Source organism: Danio aesculapii, chromosome 8, assembly GCF_903798145.1.
Source record: "Danio aesculapii chromosome 8, fDanAes4.1, whole genome shotgun sequence".
NCBI lineage: Eukaryota > Metazoa > Chordata > Actinopteri > Cypriniformes > Danionidae > Danio > Danio aesculapii.
Window position 1 is genome coordinate 29,082,981 of NC_079442.1, and position 21,092 is coordinate 29,104,072.

Genomic DNA, 21,092 nt, shown 5'->3' on the forward strand with positions numbered 1-21,092 from the left:
ATTAGCATACACTGAAAAAAATACGCTTGCTGTTTGTACAAACAACTTATTTAAAATGAGCTGAAACAGCACAATTCTTGAGTTTTTTGGGGGGCAGCTTAATTGTTTTAGGTTTAATCCACTTAAATTAGTAAAAACGAATGTTAACTTAATTCCCTCATTTTGTCCCAACACAAATTAGATTTTTACAGTGTACAATGAAACAGCATTGGATTAATATGATAGTTTCTTGTAAACAAAATTGAGCAACCAAAACCAACAAAAGAAGTCAAAGCTAAAAGAAAACACATTGCAAATGTTTATGGCAGCGCTTGTGAAATTATGGAATATTCTACATTTTCTTTTGCTATGACTGAATGAGCAGTGTCTTCTGGACGACGGATCTGGAAATTAGCATATATTTGGCATTGATCCTGGTGAGGTAAGAATTCCACCATACAGTAGGTGGTGTCATCCTGCGTCTATAGAGAAAACAGCTGACATTTCAGAAATCATCCATTCAGTTTAAATGATCAAACTGTTCATGTTTAAAAGATAGTGAAACTGGCAAACTAGGACAGCATGAATAAAGAAATATAAAAAAAAGTTCAACTATGGGTCACCAAATATCATGAGTCATTTCTGCAATAGTAAATGGAAAATTTTGCATTTTTGGAGAACTTGAATGACGATAAATAAAACTGGGAGTCATTCAGATCTTGTTCATGAAATGGATAACCAGAAGGTAATGTTATAGTAAATAACTAATTTTCTTGATATTCACATTTATACAACAGCTCATTCATTGTGTTTATTTATACATAACAGTATACGATTTTTGGTAAATTACACACTCTCAGAAAAAAATGGTACAATGTTGTACTATAGAAGGTACAAACTCTTGTCACTGGGGCTGTACTTTTTTATTGAACAGAATTGTACCTTAAGACAAAGAAACCAGTTTGTACCATAGCAGTTTGTACCTTTAGGGACATAATTTGTACCATTGGAAACCAAAATGTACCTTTGGTTTTTAACACCTGCAGATACAATATTGTACCTTCATCAAAGGTACAAATCTGATCCATGAAGGTACCACTACAGGGACAAAACACTTTGTACGTTAACACATGTGTCAAATGTGCATAGTGCAAAAAAACTTGCATAGTGGAAAGCAAACGCCAAAAGGTGCTGATATTTATTAGATGATGCTTACCAAATGTTTATTAAAAATGTCTTAAATGTTTAGTTTACAATACCTACTGAATAGTTTTGTTTTACCAGTTGTTTTGTATTATAGAAGTTAATAATTTGTTTATGAGTTTCCTTAAACATATGCTTTTAAATCTTGATTCATGTTTTAATATGGAAAGTATTTATAAAATCACTTTACCTTGCCAGTAATATTTATTTTCATAGATATTGCAATAAAGATGGAGTTGTCCAACACTTATGTACCTTTTTTATGAGAACAATTGTGTACCTTCATTTCAAATGGTCAGAAACATTATTCGTACCATTGTGTACCTTTTTTTCTGAGAGTACACAGTATTTAACTCTAATATGAACTTTATTTTACTGTAGGACTGTTATGCGGTATGTTACTGTATTTTAAAGTTGCATTGTAAAAATGTCTGTATATTTACCAGTAAAGATATACTATACTGTAAATACATATATACAGCGAGAGAAATGGTGCTGTAAATGTAAATACGGTATTATTGCTTTTTTTTTAGTATTTAGGAATTTTGTGTGTGTGTGTGTGTGTAATGTAATGTAATTGTAGCAAGTCTCTACCTAAATGTGTTGCATCTGTAATATAAATGTCTTTGCAAAGAGACTAAATCCACATGGTCATGAGTCAATAGAGAAGTACAATCTCCTTACCATGGTGATGTTAGAAGAACCACACGTTCCACTTTTATCTGTGGGTGAAAGAACAAGTTTAGCCAAAAAAGTTATTGGTAACTGAAAATGATCTTCATCTTTATTAATTTACCAACCTTTTTTTTTCTTCTTTAGTCGATATGCAAGCAGAATCAATGAGATGACCACAAACACCAGAACACTTAAAACAACAGCTAGCATGTGGAATGTGCTCCAGCCATCACTGTTAATAAATGACTATTAATTTTAATATGGCTGAACTGGGGTTATATTTGTGACACAATCTACCTGGATTTTTCAGCTGGTTGCTCTGAAACACTGGGTGTAGATGGAGAAGAAATCCAGAATGTTGGTTTGATGGTGGCTTTTGGTAAGAGAGGAGCTGTGTTGACTCCACTGAAAACTCTTAAGTCTATTTGTGGAAAATATAAGTGTATTTAATTATTGTTTTCATAAACATATTGTTCAATTAATAATTAAAGAAATGCAACATCCAATCATTTCTTATTACAAACATACAACTTCAATTTAGAAACAGAAGATCTTACTATAAACTAGAACATGAACCACTTCATAGGTGTTAAATATCCCTGCAACACCACATTGGTATGTGCCAGCATCTACTTCACTCAGGTTTGTAATTATTACTTCAAGTTCTCCACTGTACATAGAGATGGATATTCTTCCTTGATACATAGAGTCCACTACTCCTCTGTTGTTCACAATGAAGTAGCACCGCAACTGATTTAACTTACAGCAACTTATTTCATATGTATTGTAATATAGGTTAAAGAAATATCTTAAAGTAATCCTCCCTGAAGAATAAGACACAGTGAGTCCTTCGGTCAGATTCATTCCTGAAACACATTCACAGAACATTAATGTTTCCTCATTTTAAAAAGACTCATTTACAGCTCATTTACAGTCATCACAGTACATTGTTGTTTGTGTTTTGTGATGTTACAAATGATGCAAATTAATATGGATTACGTGAGAAATGGCAATTGACATAATGCAAATCTATTTAAGAACTAATAAAATAATTACCGTTAATCTCTGCCAATTTGAAATGTATAAATTTAGCTAAAAGATACATGGAATTAAACGCAGTCCTAGATGATTTCAGTATAATGATGGATCTAACCCAAAAAAACTCTAAAATGAACAGAAAAAAAGACTCTTCTCACCGTTCTTTAAGAGGACTAGAAGAAAGAAAATCAGCTTCATTTTCATCTGTAATAGCTCAAATGTTCTGTTAAAAATGGTCTGACTCTGGTGAACTTCATTCAACCTTCTAACAAACCAAGGAACAAAGTAAATCTAAATATAAGACATGACCAACAACTGACAGAGAAAGAGGAAGGGTGGTTCTGTTTCTCTGCCAAAACAATCTTCAAAATGTATAAATAAAGTCTGACACCAAAACCAGAAATTGATTTAGAACCACAAACAGTATAAAATGAATATTTAGAATTATAAACAATAATTCAAATTCTTGAGTTTTGTTTTATTCTTGAATAACTTTTACTGTTTTATGAAAATTTCAAGGACATTTTTGTTTGTTGTTTCCAGTGTTTCTATCAGTTGTCATGAGCTGTGTCTGAAACTGGTTCAAGAATCTATACATAGTGCACGAGAGCTGAGGTCAACAAACGGTAAATGAAATGAGCAAGTAAATCACTTTTTGATTTTGTTGAGTTTGTGTGAATGCACATTCAGATGATCATTTATCACCAAATTAATTTCATACTCGTTTATTACAAATTAATGATTAAATTTATTATATAACAGTGGTTTGTTCTGTAGACTTAAATATCATTAAACATTTATTTTACTATTATTATTATTAACAATAATAATAAAATACAGCCAGAATTATTAGCCCTCCTGAATTTGTAGCTCGTGTTAGCATGAGTTTCCTCCAGGTGCTTTAGTTTCCCTCACAGTTCAAAGACATGCACTATAGGTGAATTGAATAAACGAAATTAGCCGTAGTGTATGTGTGTGCATGTGAGAGTATATGGGTGTTTCCCAGTGATGGGTTGCAGCTGGAGGGGCATCCGCTGTGTGCAACATATGCTGAATAGGTTGGCAGTTCATACAGCTGTGGCGACCCCTGATGAATAATGATGAAAGAATTATTAGCCCCCTGTATATTTTATTTCCCAATTTCTGTTTAACGTAAAGAAGATTTTCTTCAACACATTTCTAAACATATTAGTTTTAATAACTCATTTCTAATAAATTGTTATTAATTATTTTCCCTTTGCCATGATGACAGTACAAATTATTTTACTAGATATTTTTCAAGAGACTAATATCTTCTCACGGGAGACAGTATGTGGACAAGACAACGGGTTGAATAATGACAAAATGACTTACCCATACAGGGCAGTTTATTAATATAGTTTATCATTTAAAAAGATGTAAATAAAAATTATAACATATTTCATCTGTCTGTCTACAACCTCTCAAAGGCCACTTAGGGCAATTATATGAATACATTCTGCAATAGTACTGAGATTTAAGCACAAGGCTTTTGCATATTTCATAACTCAGCAAGCATAATGATTGACTATAAATGCACATGTAAAGACGTAACTTGTGGCCTTCCTCTCACAACCAGTTTACAATGAAGTATAATACAATAAACTGCACATTTCAAAAACTGTAAGCAACAATTATAAATGCAACCCAAGCGAACTGTAAACATGTACAAATCTTATATTGATGCATATTTTGGAAATGTTCTGTTACGTATTTTCATTAATTTGGCCCAGGATATGACATTGCCGTCAGACCAATGTTTGCTGTGTGACTACCAGGTTTCAGCATTCTTCAAAATATCTTCTTTTGTGATCTGAGATGTCCTATAATGTATTTAATTTTAGTTTCTGTTTCTGAAAAGCTCTGTTCAGCGGGCTGTTTTTGCATCATTCTCATATCTACCATGAACTATTTGACCACCACTCATTTGAGAGGAGAAACAAAATATTTTGAAAGCTGCAAGCAGCAATGAAAGGGACCTCGCACCTGGGCTCACCCAGGAACAGCGAACAATAATAGTTTAAGCTGATATATTTAAAAAATCTGAGAAAATCACAGATTTATGTCAAACTTTCTTCTGTCAGCAGGTGGCGCTATGACTGTGACTCAATATTGGCATGTAGATGTCTTCAGAAGAGGAATCTTATCGAACATGTGAAGTTTCAGGAAGGTCTGGCATTGTGTGGCTGAGTTATAAGCCAAACTTCCTTCTGTCAGCAGGTGGCGCTATGACTGTGATTCAATATTGGCATTTAGATGTCTTCAGGAGAGGAATTTTATCAACCATGTGAAGTTTTAGGCAGATCTGACATTGTGTGGTTGAGTTATAAGTACTTCCTGTTCCGTGGCGAATCACTGAGGTTTGTCAGGCTGTCACGGACAAGCCCATCGGTGAAAACTCTAGATCTTCACAATATATCATTGCTAGAGCTTTAAGATAACATCACCCAAATTTGGTGTTGATATGATAACATTTGTACGAGGAGTTCGTTGCACTGTAAATCATGTCATTACCTGTTGCCAGCAGGTGGCGCTATAACTGTATCTGGATATTGGCATGTAAACGTGTTCAAGTCAGGACTCTTATCAAACATGTGAATTTTGAGGCACATTAGAGAATGCATGCCTGAGTTATAACAACTGGTGAATTGTGGCGAATCGTCAAAGTTTGGGAAGCCGCAACAGACACGTCCTTCGACGAAAACTCTAGATCTTTGCAATTTAGCATCGCCAAGGCCTTTAGATGACAAAAGCCAATTTTGGTCTTTATCTGATTAAATCCCTAGGAGAAGTTTGCTAAAATACAAAGCCTGGAAATGGCAAATACGCCACTTTTTTGGCGCAGGAAGTTAAAAATATCGGACATCCTGTTGGGTTAGAGATATCGCTCCAGGAGATTTTTTGTAGGCTTTGGCATGTTTGACGTGTGTGCCAATTTTCATGTGCATAGGTGGTGCTGTCGCATCATTTTGCCACGGCCACTTCCGAAACCTTTAACAAACATACATTTTCGCCACTTCTGGGACGTGTGCAAAGTTTCGTGAGTTTTCGGGCATGTTTAGACCCTCAAAATCGCTATTCAGAAGAAGAAGAAGAAAAAGAAGAAGAAGAAGAAGAAGAAGAAGAATTCCAATAGGGCACGGTCCCTAAATATTTATTCAGTTGTGATGTCTTTACTACCAATCAAGAATGACATGGCATATGAACAAACAAACAAAATAAAGCGTGAAAAGGCCCTCAGCTTTAGATAAGTATTAAAGACATGCTAACCTGAATGTTGATTCCTTGAGGTTCAATCATAAATTGCTGTGGAATTAAATGAACTTCACCCTCCTGAGAGTTGATAAACTTGACCTGGACAGTGAAAGATGAATAGAGATAGAGATAATATTGTCAATGTGTGATTATATCACAGTTCAACTGGCTGAGACTCTTGAAACTCTTTTTTTTTGGGCCTATTTTTAAAGTTATTCTTGTAAAACAAAAGTTGCACCTCATTTATTTCATCATGAATGGTCTTTAAGTACTTAACTAATCTGTCCAGCTTTAGGTTTGTTCTGTAGAATTTATGTCTCTTCCTGTGAAGGAACGTCAATAATATTTAAAGGAAATGACTAGGCCTTGATATTATTTCCTGCCAAATGTGGGTAGGTTTCAGCTGTGGCAGGTTAGACATCCGCGATCACTAGCCATTCTGGCAGATTGAATATAAATTTTAAATTGTAGATTTCATGTGAAATGAAAACTAATTGCATTGCGACACCACAAATCCACAACTCCCATGAGCTCCCCTGCAACCCAGTGTTTGCTCATGCGCACTACTGAGCAACATCACACACAACATAAAGGTGCTATACCATTTATATCATAATTTGAGTGATCAGAGAGTTTTTAAAATATCCGAAATCAAGTAAAAGCATTTTAAATTATTAAATCATATTTTAGAAAAATTAGGCATATCAAATATATTTTGCCAACAACAAAACTGTGGATAGTGAAAATGTATAGTGGCTAGTTACTTGACTAATGGCTAGCCACAGTGGCACAATGTCCTGGACATGTTTTAAAAACTTTTAATTTGAAGTTAATTTACTGGGGTGCATGCTGTGGGATTAAATTAACTCCATATTAAAAGTACGGGGTACTATACAGTGTCCAGCTATATGGTTATGACAAATAGGATAAACAAACTACTTACCGCAATGGTGTCAGAAGTTGCAAATATTTCTGAGGACATAAAATAAATTCAGGATTACATTAGTAATTTTTAAGTCATATTAAAACACAACTGATGGCTTTACTAACCTGTGGAGCTTTTCTTTAGTAGAAACACAAGCAGAGTCACTGAGACAGCAGCAGCTAGTAAGGACACTCTCTACATGTCACTGGTTAACAAAGGTGAACTAATTATCATTTCAAAATGTAAACATCCGAACACTTCTAACAGCTTAATGTGGTGTTTTAGATTATTTTTATTAGCTGGAATTGCTGAACTGGGTTAATATTTGTGATTTGATTTACCTGGATTTCTGTGCTGGTTCCTCTGACACACTGGGTGTAGATGAAGAAGAGAATGCATGATTGATGCTGGATTTTGGTGAGAGAGGAGCTGTTTACTCCACCTAAAACTCTTAACTCTATTGGTGGAAAATATAAGTGTATTTAATTTTTTTCACAAATGTATTGTTTAATTCATTCATTTTCTTAAATTCATTCATTTTCTTTTCGCTTAGTCCCCTTATTAATCTGGGGTCACCACAGCGGAATGAACCACCAACTTATCCAGCATTTGTTTTACGCAGCAGATGCCCTTCCAGCTGCAACCCATCTCTGGGAAACACATACACACTTATTCACACACACAAACACTACAGACAATTTAGCCTACCCAATTCACCTGTACCGCATGTCTTTGGACTGTGGGGGAAACCGGAGCACCCGGAGGAAACCCACACGAACGCAGGGAGAACATGCAAACTCCACACAGAAACACAAACTGACACAGCCAAGGCTCGAACCAGCGACCTTCTTGCTGTGAGGCGACAGCACTACCTACTGCGCCACTGCATCGCCCATAATGAAGAATTGCAAAACATAATTTTTAGATGACAAAAATACAACTTCAATTTAGAAACAGAAAATCTTACTAGAAACTGTAACATGAACCTTTTCATAGGTGTTAAATATCCCTGCAACACCACATCGGTATGTGCCAGCATCCACTTCACTCAGGTTTGTAATTATTACTTCAAGTACTCCACTGTACATAGAGATGGATATTCTTCCTTGATACATAGAGTCCACTAGTCCTCTGTTGTTCACAATGAAGTAGCACAGCAACTGATTTAACTTACAGCAACTTATTTCATATGTATTATAATATGGGTCAAAGAAATATCTTAAAGTAATTCTCCCTGAAGAATAAGAGACACTGAGCCCTTCGGTCAGATTCATTCCTGAAACACATTCACAGAACATTAATGTTTCCTCATTTGAATTCAGTTCATTGTTGTTTGGGTTTTGTGATGTTTTAATGTAAATTAATATGGATTACGTGAGAAATGGCAATTGACATAATGCAAATCTATTTAAGAACTAATAAAAGAAGACATGTTAATCTTTAGATTCAGATTTTCAAATTCAGCTAAAAGATACAAATTCAGTGATTACATTTTAAGACATGGAATTAAATGCAGTCCTAGATGGTTTCAGTATGATGGATCTGACCCCAAAAACCTCTAAAATTAACAGAAAAAAGTAACCTTCTCACTGTTCTTTAAGAGGACTAGAAGAAAGAAAATCGGCTTTATTTTCATTTGGGCTTTGATAGCTCAAATGTTCTGTTAAAAAGGGTCTGACTCTGGTGAACTTCATTCAACCTTCTACCAAACTAAGGAACAAAGTAAATCTAAAAATAAGACATGACCAACAACTGACAGAGAAAAAGGAAGTGGGGTCTTACTTCTCTAAACATTCATAAATTCATTTTGTTTTCAGCTTAGTCCCTTTATTAATCTATCTGGGGTCGCCACAGCGGAATGAACCGCCAACTTATCCAGCATATGTTTTTATGCAGCAGATGCCCTTCCAGAACCCACAACCCATCACTGGGAAACATCCATACACACTCACTCACACACCGACACTCATACACTACGGTCAGTTTTAGCATTCCCAATTCACCTGTACCGCATGTCTTTGGGCTTGTGGGGAAAACCGGAGCACCCGGAGGAAACCCACCCGAACACAGGAAGAACATGCAAATCCACACAGAAATGCCAACTGACCCAGCTGAGGCTCGAACCAGCGACCTTCTTGCTGTGAGGCGAATGTGCTACCCACTGCGCCACCACATCAGCCATTTTTCTAAACAGTCTTCTTCAAATATGAATAAAGCCTGACACCAAAACCAGAAATTGTTTTACAACCACATTAATAAATGAATATTGAGAATAATAAACAGTCTTTTGAAACTTTGAGTTATGTCTGAAACTGGTTTAGAAATCTCTATATAGTGCATGACAGCTGAGGGCATAATATCAACAAAAGGTAAAAGAAATGAGCAAGTAATTAACTTTTTGATTTGTTTGTGTGAAAGCACGTGAGGTTCAGATTATATTTTTTCCCAATTAATTTTATACTTGTTAATTGTTTATTACTTACAAGTTGCATTTTTTTCTCCTTTCCCCCCCACAAGAATGGAAGTGAAATGGGTGGAGCACACTGACATGACTACATAAAAGCTTAAAACTGATCAAATGAAAGCAAATATAAAAGTTAAATATTATTGAACATTTACTTTAATAATAATAATAATAATAAATATAGATACGGATACACACTTCTCAGTTTTGGCAACGCGGTGGTGCAGTAGGTAGCACTGTCACCCAAGCAAGGTTCGAGCCTCGGCTGGGTCAGTTGGCATTTCTGTATGGAGTTTGCATGTTCTCCCCATGTTGGCATGGGTTTTCTCCGGGTGGTCTGGTTTCCCCCACAGTTCAAAGACATGCGGTATATGTGAATTGGGTGAGCTAAATTGTCTGTAGTGAAAGGGTGTGTATATTGATGTTTCCCAGAGATGGGTCACAGCTGGAAGGGCATCTGCTGCAGAAAACATTTGCTGGATAAGTTGGCAGTTCATTCTGCTGTGGCGACCCCGGATTAGTAAAGGGACTAAGCCAAAAAAGAAAATTAATGATTTTTCAGTTTTTACATTTAGTCAGAATTATTATATTAGCCCCCGTGTATATTTTATCCCCCTGATTTCTTTTTATGGAGAGAATATTTTTTCCAACACATTTCTAAACAGAATAGCTTTTTTAGCACAACTTTTACTTCAGTTTATTAAGACTATATCATTATTCATTCAGTAGCCTACATAAAATTACCATTTGTCCAGTGTTTCCTCTATTTATTTTCTCTTCTGCGTTTTTTTATGTGGTGTTTATTTTTTATGGATCTATTACAATCAAGTAATCTAACTGTAAATGCGGTTGCGTGGGGTACAATGTGTGGGATTAATAGTTGTTTTGAAGGGACAATCATTTAGTTTTTCTTTGTCTAATATTTTTAATTAATAGTTTTGTAGTATGGGTTATACAAATTGTTTTATAAACTATTAATAAAGTTAGATATTACGAAAAACTATATAATAATAATAATAATAATAATAATAATAATAATAATAGTAATAATAATGTTAAAAACTACTGTATAATTGATAATGAAAATATGAAATAATTGAAATGAGCTACTCTAATATATATATATATATATATATATATATATATATATATATATATATATATATATATATATATATATATATATATATATATATATATAATTTTTGGAGTAGCTCAAAGCCACTTTGTAGCAGGAGGAATAATGAATTATACATAGGCCTATATGGTAATAATAATAATAATAAGCAAAACGCAGAAAAAGTTGTGTGTGTATATATATATATATATATATATATATATATATATACATATATATATATATATATATATATATATATATATATATATATATATATATATATATATATATATATATATATATATATATAAATAAATCACGCACTGTAGGTGTGTGGGCACATTAAGGTGAATTTGCCAGTCAGTCTAGTGCGGCCTTGCATTAGATGTTTATTTTGTTTTGTTTTAAAAAGTCCCCACGTAATTTGAAAATGTTCTTTCGCGTTCTAAAATGGAACTGTGTAAGTGACATCATCGGTGGCAGAATAAAGCTAACTGGATTTAGCAGAAACTCTCACTTGCTTCTTTGGATGACTAGTAGTTCAGTACTTACTGCGATTCCACACAACGGTGATAAAATGGCTTTTTCAAAGTTGATCTCCCGTTTAAAGAAAGCGTTTGGTATCAAGTGTGCACACGAACAACCCCGTGAGCCACTCAAACCCACCGGCAACACGACAGAAAGTCATCCGATAACCGATGACCCGCCCGTCGTTGCAAGAAAACAGGCAGGGAGACAGAAAAAGAAAATTAAGAAAAACAAATTTTCTTCCCTCTTCCTAGCCTGTTTCTCCAGAAGAGCTACTGTTGATGGTAAATTAATTTTATGAGCCTCTTGATAATACTTCTAATTTCTGAAACATACTGTTAAACACACTAAACATATCAGAGTAGCTGTTTAAAGATCAGAAATAAAATTAACTGGAAATATTTTAGAAAGGTAGTTTCTTAAAGGGACAGTTCACATAAACATGAAAATTCGGTCATAATTTACTCCTCAAACCTGTTTGAGATGCTTTCTTGTGTTGAACACAAAATAAGACTTGCTGAAAACAGCCATTGAATTCCAGTATTTTGAGTTCCTACAGTGAAGGTTAATGGCTGCTGATTTCAGGAATATTCTTCAGAATATGTAGTTTTGTGTTTAACAGTAGAAATTCATAATTAATTGTATTGGGATTTTTTCCAGTGAGCTTTGCCTTTAGATATATAGATTACAAATACTTTATTTGTTGCTAATTATCACTTCAATGCACAAAATGAAGATGACTATGAAGATCATAAATAAAAAATACACTGAGTAATGTTTTTGCCAATAAACTTTTTAAATATCTAGTCAAAAGAGTTATAGAATCATAGTAATTGTATTATTTCCCCTCTTTAGATACGCTCTCTGTGCTGGAGATCCACGACCTTCAGGACGAGCCGATCAGTAGCTCGAAATTCTTTCACACTGCTGTGAACAATCTGGAGCTGGAGGTTCTCCAACCTTCAATTCTTGATGCTCCAGCAGATGAAGACTTGGACTCTACTGTAAAATCTGAAGCGAACAGTTTTGAACCTTCAGTGAGCCAGCAGTTCTCAACAGATGGCATCTTTGAAATGATCAGCGCAGACTCTGTTGAGGTTGACATTGACTCTGCACTGGATGAAGACTCGGACCCTTCACTGAATCAGAAGGGCTCACAAGATGACTCCGCTGTGAAGTCTACAGGTGCCATTGACACTGAGTCAGCACTGTGTCCTAAATCAGATGATGGGACCTGTTTGAACAATAGTAAGTGTATTGCTAGAATTCATAACATTTGTTTAGGCTTATTAAACATTTTAAAATTGTACAATTGAAGTCAAAATTATTCGCCCTCCTGTGATTTTTTGCCTTTTTTAAATATTTCCCAAATGATGTTTAACAGAGTGAGGAAGTTTTCACTTCATTTCATTTCCTGTAGTATTTTTCTTATGGAGAAAGTCTTATTTGTTGTAAACTCTGTTTTTATTTGGTTTATAATTTAATAACATTTTATGTCTAGTCAGCTAAATTTTCTTCATTTTTAACAGATGACATCAGCTCCCGCTACAAACTGGGAAAGCAGCTCGGTGAAGGAGGTTTCGGCTCTGTTTTTGAGGGGATCCGCATACAGGATGGTCTGCAGGTATTCATTTTTGTTGACTCAAATCCTTTAATGAAGTTCACTATTTAAAGAACATCATCAGAAACATGCTTTCATAGTTTTGACATTTCTGAAAATTCAGACTGACGAAACCTCTGTTCAGGATATGAATGAAATGATCTCGATGCCCATGTTAATTGTTCGCTTATTCCTTTAAACAGGTGGCTGTTAAATTTGCCCAAAAGACACCAAATAGGCGAGATCTCTGCTCTGTAAGTAGACTACACTTCCTGTTTTTTCAGTCACTGTGTTCAACTCATAATGACTTTATTTAATATTAGACAACAGGCTGTGGTTAAAAACCCTTGTTTGAAAACCAACATTATTATTCTGTTTTCAGTCTGATGACCAGCCACTAGAGATCACCTTGGCAAGTATGGCCAGCAGTGGCTCCAGGTGTCACAATATTATTGAGCTCCTAGATTGGCAGGTGTTCAAAAACCATTACGTCATGGTCATGGAACGGCCTACGCCAAGTATGGATCTGGAGGCATTCCTGCAACTCAACGGAGGCGTCCTCAGCGAGCAAACAGCACAAACTATCATGGGCCAAGCTGTATATGCTGCCAATGTTTGTTGTTACCGTGGGGTATTCCACAGGGACATAAAGCTACAAAACCTGCTTGTGAACCCAATAACGCTGGAGGTTAAACTGATCGACTTCGGCTGCGGTGATTTCATGATGGAATCAGCATACTCCACCTTTTCTGGTAGGTGTTTTGAATAGGGTTGTCAGAAGTATTGACTTTGATCCTGACATTTTAAAAACGTCCATTTGAGCGCTGTTAAACCACTGATTGGCCATTGGTGTTCACATGCTCAGCAAATATGACTGTGATGAGTGTCAGTATCGATTGGTACCAAAGTCAATACTTTCGACAACACTAGTTCTGAATGTACATCAGCATTATTAATATACGTTTTAAAAGCTCATTAATTAGTACACCTGAATTCCATCTGGTATATATATCAACATGATACTGACACAGAGATTTAACTAAATGTCTCTCCTCCAGGCACAGAAGCATACATCCCGCCAGAGTTTTACGAAAGAGGATGTTACCAAGCCATACCAGCAACAGTCTATTCTCTTGGGGTTCTTCTCTTTACAATGCTGCATGGAGATTTCCCATCGGCATATGACCTGTACTACCTTGAGCATGACTGGTCCAAATTTACCCTCTCTCAAGGTGAGATGTTTATCAAAGAACAACTAAAAACAGTTTAATAATCATAATAATAATCTCACCTCTCCATTTCTTTTTCACAGAATGCTGTGATCTGATGTGGGCTTGTCTGCAGCAGAATCCAGAGCACAGAATTCTTCTTGGACAGATGCCTTACCACGACTGGCTCATGCTGGAGTAGCCAGTTGACACCTTTGCTGTTTAAATACAGTGTCTTGTTATTGTATTGTGCGTGTCTGTAATAAAATATATATATTTTTGAACTCACTTGTGATGTGGCTTATATTGTGATCTAGTCCCAGTGACAAAAATCTGGCATGAGGTTTGAACAGCATCCAGTCATTTATAACGCACACTGCAGTTGCCACTGGCGTCATTAAGGCGCACTATTAGAAATAGACTTTTGAAGAGTACAGTCCAGCGCTGCCCCTTACCTGATCCAAAACCTAAACATATCAGTCACTGCGACATAAGTAAATCATCAATATAAAATTCCAATAATTTATTGTGAAATCAGAGCTGTTTTTAAAAATATTTTAAAATACAAACATCTAACATGAGAATGTGACATTCAATACAAAACATCTGCATTTTCACAATAAGAGCACCCAGTTTTATTTAGGTCATTGAGTATTCGTTGCCCTAACTATGAAATCCAAAAGTTTACATTCTTAAATCAACTGTTTCTAAATGGTCTAAATGTTTCTAAAAGTGAGGGGGGATGTATCCCCCCTGTCCTCACCGGTTGCTACGCCCCTGCTTACAACATCTCCAACTAAGCTAAAAGCAACAGGTTCTATAGGAAGAAGAAGAAGAAGAGGTAACACTTTATTTTGATGGTCCATTTAAGTATTCTCATTAGATTATAAGTAGACTGTTAGGTTGAGGTTAGGGTTGGTGTATACTGACATGTACTTGCAAAGTTTCTTGTAGTCAGTTAAATGTCTGTTGAAGGAGCAGTATCAATAGATATTTAGCAGTCTACTAATACTCAAATGGACCATCAAAATAAAGTGTCACCCCATTCTTTAATAATACCCTAGAACAAAGAAAATCAGCTTCATTTTCAATTCTAATAGTCCAGATTTTGTGTAAAGGCTGGTGGTGAACTTCATTCAACCTTCTACCAAACTGAGGAACAGAGTAAATAATCTTTGGTTAGGATGTTTGTCAGATTGATCAATAAATTAGAGATTATCAATACAAATTCTAAACATAGCAGCATTTAAATCAACAGTTAGTGTGAGAGATGTGCTCCAACCATCACAGCTTCATGTTTTGGTTTTCACAGACAGATTAATGTCTATGATGATTTGGAGTTGTAAAATGGATGAAGTGTGATCATATTTGTGATTTGATTTACCTGGATTGATCAGCTGGTTCCTCTGAAACACTGGGTGTAGATGGAGAAGAGCTTCAGACTGCAGGTTTGATGGTGGATTTAGGTAAAAGAGGAGCTGATTTACTCCGCTCACATCTCTTAAGGATTATAGAGAAAAACATACATTTTACCATTTCTATTTATTTATTAGTCACAAACTCATTATTAAAACAATATCTGCTGATTTATTCATTCATTCGTTTTTATTTTTGGCTTAGTCCCTTTATTAATCATGAGTCGCCACAGCAGAACGAACCACCAACTTATCCAGTATGTGTTTTACACAGCGGATGAACTTCTAGCTGCAACCCAGCACTGGTAAACACCCATACACTCTTGCATTCACACACATACACTACGGCCAATTTTGTTTATTCAATTCACCAATAGTGTATGTCCTTTGACTCTGGAGGAAACCAGAGCACCCGGAGGAAACCCACATGAACACGGGGAGAACATGCAAACTCCACACAGAAATGCCAACTGACCCAGCCGGGGGCTGGAACCACCGACCTTCTTGCTGTGAGGTGAAAGTGCAACCCACTGAGCCACCGTGTCGCCATTCCACTGATTTATAGTACAGCAAAATACTTCAAAAACACCAAAGATGATTATGAAAGGATAAAAGCAATGTTAAAGTAATTCTCCCTGAAGAACAAAGCAGTTTGAATCCTTCAGTTGGATTCAAGCTTTAAAAAAATGATTACTGAGCATTAAAAAAATCATCTAAAGACGGAGAAAATAGACCCCATATTCTATTGCTGATTAAATTATCACTGTATGCGTAGGATTATTATAAACTAAATGTATGATTGATGAATTAAATGTTGCTGAAATAGATTACAGCCCTGGTATTAAGTTCTAAAACACACAATCCAAGAAGTTGCTTCAATGTAATGGCAGGATTTACACTATGATTATCCAAAAAACAAAAAGACTCAAACTCACCATGCGTCAGTGGAACAAAAGGAAAGAACACCAGCTTAATTCTCCTCTGATATTGATGTGTGAAGAGGACTCTATTGGGCTAAATAGAGCTCAGACCAGACGAGCTGCAGCGTTTTAGATCTTCTGAAGAGGTTTCACAGCAGATGATGGAAGTTCAGCCTGGAGAACATTGCAGTAGCCTAATATACAAATCACACGGGCTTGGACTAGAAGTTACGCAGCCTGCTCTGTTACAAAACGTCCAATGCTTCTAATTTTGAGAAAAGAAAACAAAGCTTGCACAATCATGCAGGTTATGTGATCACTGAAGGACAACTGACCATCAGGTCTTCTGACTGAATTAAAAGGTATAATTGCAGATGACCCTAGCTGAATAGTGAAGTACAGATGTCTTTGTCTTGGTAGCTTTAAAATTGAATATCATTTTTAAAAATAGAAAGTTTGATGGATCCTTGGTAGCGAATGTACAAAACAAACAAAAGATAAAAACTGATCTGAATGTTCGGACGCAACTTAAAACACATGCATAAGGCACTGAAAAGGCAAAAAAATCATTATGTACACAAGTATAAATATTATTACATCAAATGCAGCAGACAACAGCTTTGTAAAACCAGAATTGTACAATATGATAGCACAACGAATGCAAGAAAATCAGTGATAGATTCAGATAAAGAGGTTTTGATTTATTTGGTATGCATTTAAAGTTCCTGTCTGTAGCCATGTTTAAAGAAAGACATATCTGTAAAACTGAACAAGCTAAAGATGAAACAGCAAATGATCAAAACCTTCGTTATAAGCATTTTAGCTACAGCTAGGAACTGTTTCATAGCAATATGACGTCAATCCTCCAGCCTACCATTATATACAGACTGTCATTAAAGCAGCACCCACAGCGACATGTCCATTATTTTTCTTAAATACAGGATTCTCTATACATATTTCTTTTTCCTTTACAAGGCAAAACATTGTAGGCACACAAAGATAAATTTCTTTAAATATTTACAAAGGCATAAGTCATATTTTGAGAGGATCTAACTGTACATTCACCTTATAAATGACTGATGATTCTGGAAGAAGTTTGTATTACTTATGATCAGCGCAGTTCGTGATGCTCATTTGGAGCTGGGATGAGCTTCAGATATTCTGTCTGTCTGTGTGTGTGTTGATGTCGTTAATAAATAATGTGTGTGTCGTGTATCTACTCCTCAGTAAAAGTGATGACATCATACTGGATGCCCTGCTGTTGCAGTTGTTCCAGTTGTTCAGGTGTGGCTTCAGTGTAAACCGTCTGAGTCATCGCTGCATCTGCAACAGCTACACACAAACACATACACACACAGATGAGCACAAACACAGAGACAGAGCAAAATGTACTCATAATGAGAGTGAAAATGTAAGCATTTTAAGCAAGTTTAAAGCATTTGGTCAAAAGAAATTGTAAGCAATTGTAGCTTTTGTATTTAATTATTTGTATGATTTTTTTTCACATCTGTTTAAGTTCTGTACCTCACTGTAAAAAATAAATGCTGGGTTCCACACAATTCCTTCATGTTATCCCAACACAAACCAAGTTCATTTAATTTAACTTAATCGTTCTTATAAATTTAAGTGGCTTGAATACATTTACATTAACATTTAGTCATTTAGCAGACGCTTTTATCCAAAGCGACTTACAAATGAGGACAAGGAAGCAATTTACACATCTATAAGAGCAACAGTGAATAAGTGCTATAGACAAGTTTCAGGTGTGTAAAGTCTAAGAAGCAAAGCATTAGTAAAAAAATTTTTTTTTTTTTTTTTGGAGAGAGAGAGAGGGCACCATTAGTGGTATAGCCAGAGAGGCAGTTGAAGATTAGGAAGGAAAGTGGAGACTAAACAGTTGCGTTTTTAGTCGTTTCTTGAAGACAGCAAGTGACTCTGCTGTTCTGATGTAGTGATGTAGGGAGTTCATTCCACCAACTGGGCAGATTGAATGTGAGAGTTCGGGAAAGTGATTTCTTCCCTCTTTGGGATGGAACAACGAGGCGACGTTCATTCACAGAACGCAAGTTTCTGGAGGGCACATACATCTGCAGAAGTGAGAGCAGATATGAAGGAGCCAAGCTAACGGTCACTTTGTAAGCAAACATCAGAGCTTTGAATTTGATGCGGGCAGCAACTGGCAGCCAGTGCAAACGGGTGAGTAGCGGAGTGACATGTGCTCTTTTGGGTTCATCATAGACCACTCGTGCTGCTGCGTTCTGAAGCAGCTGAAGAGGTTTGATAGAACTAGCTGGTAGCCCGGCTAGCAGAGAGTTGCAATAGTCCAGTTTGGAGAGAACAAGAGCTTGAACAATGAGTTGAGCTGTATGTTCAGATAGGAAGGGTCGGACCTTTCTGATGTTGTAGAGTGCGAATCTGCAAGATCGAGCAGTTTTAGAAATGTGGTCAGAGAAGTTCAGTTGGTCATCAATTGTTACTCCAAGGCTTTTTACCATTTTGGATGCAGTGATGGTTGCTCCGTCCATCTGGATTGAAAAGTTATGGTGAAGAGTCGGGTTGGCAGAAACTTCAAGCATTTCCGTTTTCGTGAGGTTAAGCTGGAGATGATGATCTTTCATCCAGTGTGAAATGTCTGACAGGCAGGCTGAAATGCGAGCTGGAACCGAGGGATCGTCAGGGTGAAAAGAGAGGTATAGCTGGGTGTCATCAGCATAGCAGTGGTAGGAAAAACCATGTTTCTGGATGACTGTTCCTAAAGATGCCGTGTAGATAGAGAAGAGAAGTGGCCCAAGAACAGAGCCCTGAGGTACCCCAGTGTTTAGATGCTGTAGGTTGGACACTTCTCCCCTCCACGACACCCTGAATGACCTGTCCGAGAGGTAGGAACTGAACCATTGAATAACAGTGCCTGCGACACCCAGTGACTCAAGCGTAGATAGCAGGATCTGGTGGTTTACAGTGTCAAAAGCAGCTGATAAATCCAGCAAGATGAGGACAGATGATTTAGAGTCTGCTTTAGCCAGTCTGAGATCCTCCACGACTGAGAGCAGGGCAGTCTCAGTTGAGTGGCCTTTCTTAAAGCCAGATTGCTTGTTGTCCATGAGGTTGTTTTGAGTAAGAAAGTCTAGGACTTGATTGAACACTACTTTCTCCAAAAACTTGGCCATGAATGGAAGCAGGGATACCGGTCGGTAGTTTTCAAGTAGCATTTGATCCAAATCAAATAAATAAATATAATATTAAATAATAATATTAATAATAATAATAATATATAATATTGAATATGCAATTAAGTTGTCCAAAAAAAAAAAACGTAACGCAACGTAACATAACATAGTACACATAAGTACACACAAGTAGTTTGAACAAGCAGAAAATTCTGTTAGACTCCCCAAAAAAGAACCACAAAGCACCATGTAATTTTATTTGTGTCTTTGCGCTATTATATTTTTCTATGCTTTTAAATTGTTCATTATGTCTCATGCAGATGCACTCCTCTTAAAAAATGAATTATTTCCAAATACAGCTATTTAAGTCATCTGGTGAAGTTGTATTTATAACAACTCATAAAAACTTAATACCACAATGTAATTTGTTTTCCCGATCTTGTAAGCCCTAAAAGGTTGTAGTAAATAGTTACGCTCTTTGCATTTTTAGTGGAAAACTTGTAAGGTAAAAGGTGAAGGGTCATACCAGTGACCGCTGAATGCGCAACTGCTTCCAGGTCTTCAGGAGCCACAACCTGCTGTTCAGTAGTGATGGGAACGTACTGGATCTGTCCATCCTGAGACAGAGCAATCTGAGACACAACACAGAGGAGATTTACACTGACACCAGGGTATATTTACACAAAAAAGTATGTACTACAAACAGAATTTGAAGTGTTGCTGTGAAAATGATTAAAAATGCTGTTCTATTCATGTCAGGCCAGAAGTTGGCAATTTCTCTTTGTAAAGTACACTATGTGCCTGCAAACATATGGTATTTACAGTCTGCCAAGGTTATATTAAGTACTCAAGCATGGCTATAGACTGAACCTGTAATCTGCACTTACATGGAATGTAATCTACAAAAACATCATTTTGTGAAAACAAGGATTATATCTATATCATATTCAAGAACTTGGTCTTTAAAACCAGTTTTCGAAGGTTTGTGTTTTCAGGCACCCCAAAATGCCACTGTTATGTAATGAATGAAAATGTAAATGAATGTTCAAAATGCAAAACAACAACAACAACAAAACTAAACAATAAACTTTTTTGATTTAGTTAAGACAGATTACTGGTTTTACTAAATGTACATCTTATAATCTACTGTTCAAATGTAAAATGCATTAACCTCCTAGGGCTTAGTGGCCACATACGTGGACAGCACATTTTAGCTCTTAAGTGGCTATTTAAAATACTTTGAATGGTTTATATTTTGTTACAGACATGCAGTGTCATCCTGCAACTGTTTTGCAGCATATGAAATGTCCCAAACACTATTTTTAACTGTCCAAAATCGGGAAAAAATGTTGTTTTTATTCTATGATAGTCAAAACATGTTCAAAAAAGATTCTATGTTAAATATGCATTACATAAATGTCAGGAAGTGTTTTATGTAAATTCGGACCACGAGTCCACATGTATGGACATCATTTTTCTCTAAAAGTACATCATACCAATAAGCCCAAATTGCAAAGAAAAATAAAAAATGCATGTAAAAAAAAACACATTGGGCCTTAAGAGGTTAAACTGATAAA

General features: G+C 36.0%; 3 protein-coding genes across 7 annotated transcripts in view; 1 reads left to right on the plus strand and 2 right to left on the minus strand.

Moving 5' to 3' along the window:
* LOC130234282 (uncharacterized) lies at window positions 1–3,123 on the minus strand. Its single transcript, XM_056464558.1, has 6 exons — window positions 3,054–3,123; window positions 2,415–2,723; window positions 2,155–2,278; window positions 1,983–2,089; window positions 1,867–1,904; window positions 1–461 (listed from the first exon to the last, which is right to left on the minus strand). The coding sequence occupies exons 1-6, from the start codon at window positions 3,097–3,099 to the stop codon at window positions 300–302; spliced, it is 786 nt and encodes a 261-aa protein (XP_056320533.1). The 5' UTR covers window positions 3,100–3,123; the 3' UTR covers window positions 1–299.
* An 8,131-nt stretch (window positions 3,124–11,254) lies between these two features.
* LOC130234236 (serine/threonine-protein kinase pim-2-like) lies at window positions 11,255–14,219 on the plus strand. Its single transcript, XM_056464515.1, has 7 exons — window positions 11,255–11,489; window positions 12,061–12,453; window positions 12,735–12,829; window positions 13,009–13,059; window positions 13,188–13,557; window positions 13,864–14,037; window positions 14,118–14,219. The coding sequence occupies exons 1-7, from the start codon at window positions 11,255–11,257 to the stop codon at window positions 14,213–14,215; spliced, it is 1,416 nt and encodes a 471-aa protein (XP_056320490.1). The 3' UTR covers window positions 14,216–14,219.
* A 2,805-nt stretch (window positions 14,220–17,024) lies between these two features.
* The window catches only part of znf335 (zinc finger protein 335), a 30,941-nt gene continuing 26,873 nt past the window's right edge, over window positions 17,025–21,092 (minus strand). For all 5 annotated transcript variants that reach the window (XM_056463630.1, XM_056463628.1, XM_056463625.1 and 2 more), the window contains exons 27-28: window positions 20,042–20,147; window positions 17,025–17,680 (exon numbers count right to left, since the gene is read on the minus strand). In XM_056463630.1, the coding sequence (XP_056319605.1) occupies window positions 17,565–17,680; window positions 20,042–20,147 (222 nt within the window). In that variant the 3' untranslated portion in view covers window positions 17,025–17,564. The remainder of the gene's footprint in view (window positions 17,681–20,041; window positions 20,148–21,092) is intronic.

Excerpts from the sequence above, each read along its gene's own strand:
- LOC130234236 (XM_056464515.1), top strand. The coding sequence starts at position 11,255 with ATGGCTTTTTCAAAGTTGATCTCCCGTTTAAAGAAAGCGTTTGGTATC. Across the intron at positions 12,830-13,008 it reads GCATACAGGATGGTCTGCAG|GTGGCTGTTAAATTTGCCCA; the intron begins GTATTCATTTTT and ends TCCTTTAAACAG. Across the intron at positions 14,038-14,117 it reads CAAATTTACCCTCTCTCAAG|AATGCTGTGATCTGATGTGG; the intron begins GTGAGATGTTTA and ends TCTTTTTCACAG.
- LOC130234282 (XM_056464558.1), bottom strand. The coding sequence starts at position 3,099 with ATGAAAATGAAGCTGATTTTCTTTCTTCTAGTCCTCTTAAAGAACG. Across the intron at positions 2,279-2,414 it reads GGTTCATGTTCTAGTTTATA|ACTTAAGAGTTTTCAGTGGA; the intron begins GTAAGATCTTCT and ends TTCCACAAATAG. Across the intron at positions 2,090-2,154 it reads CAACCAGCTGAAAAATCCAG|TGATGGCTGGAGCACATTCC; the intron begins GTAGATTGTGTC and ends ATTTATTAACAG.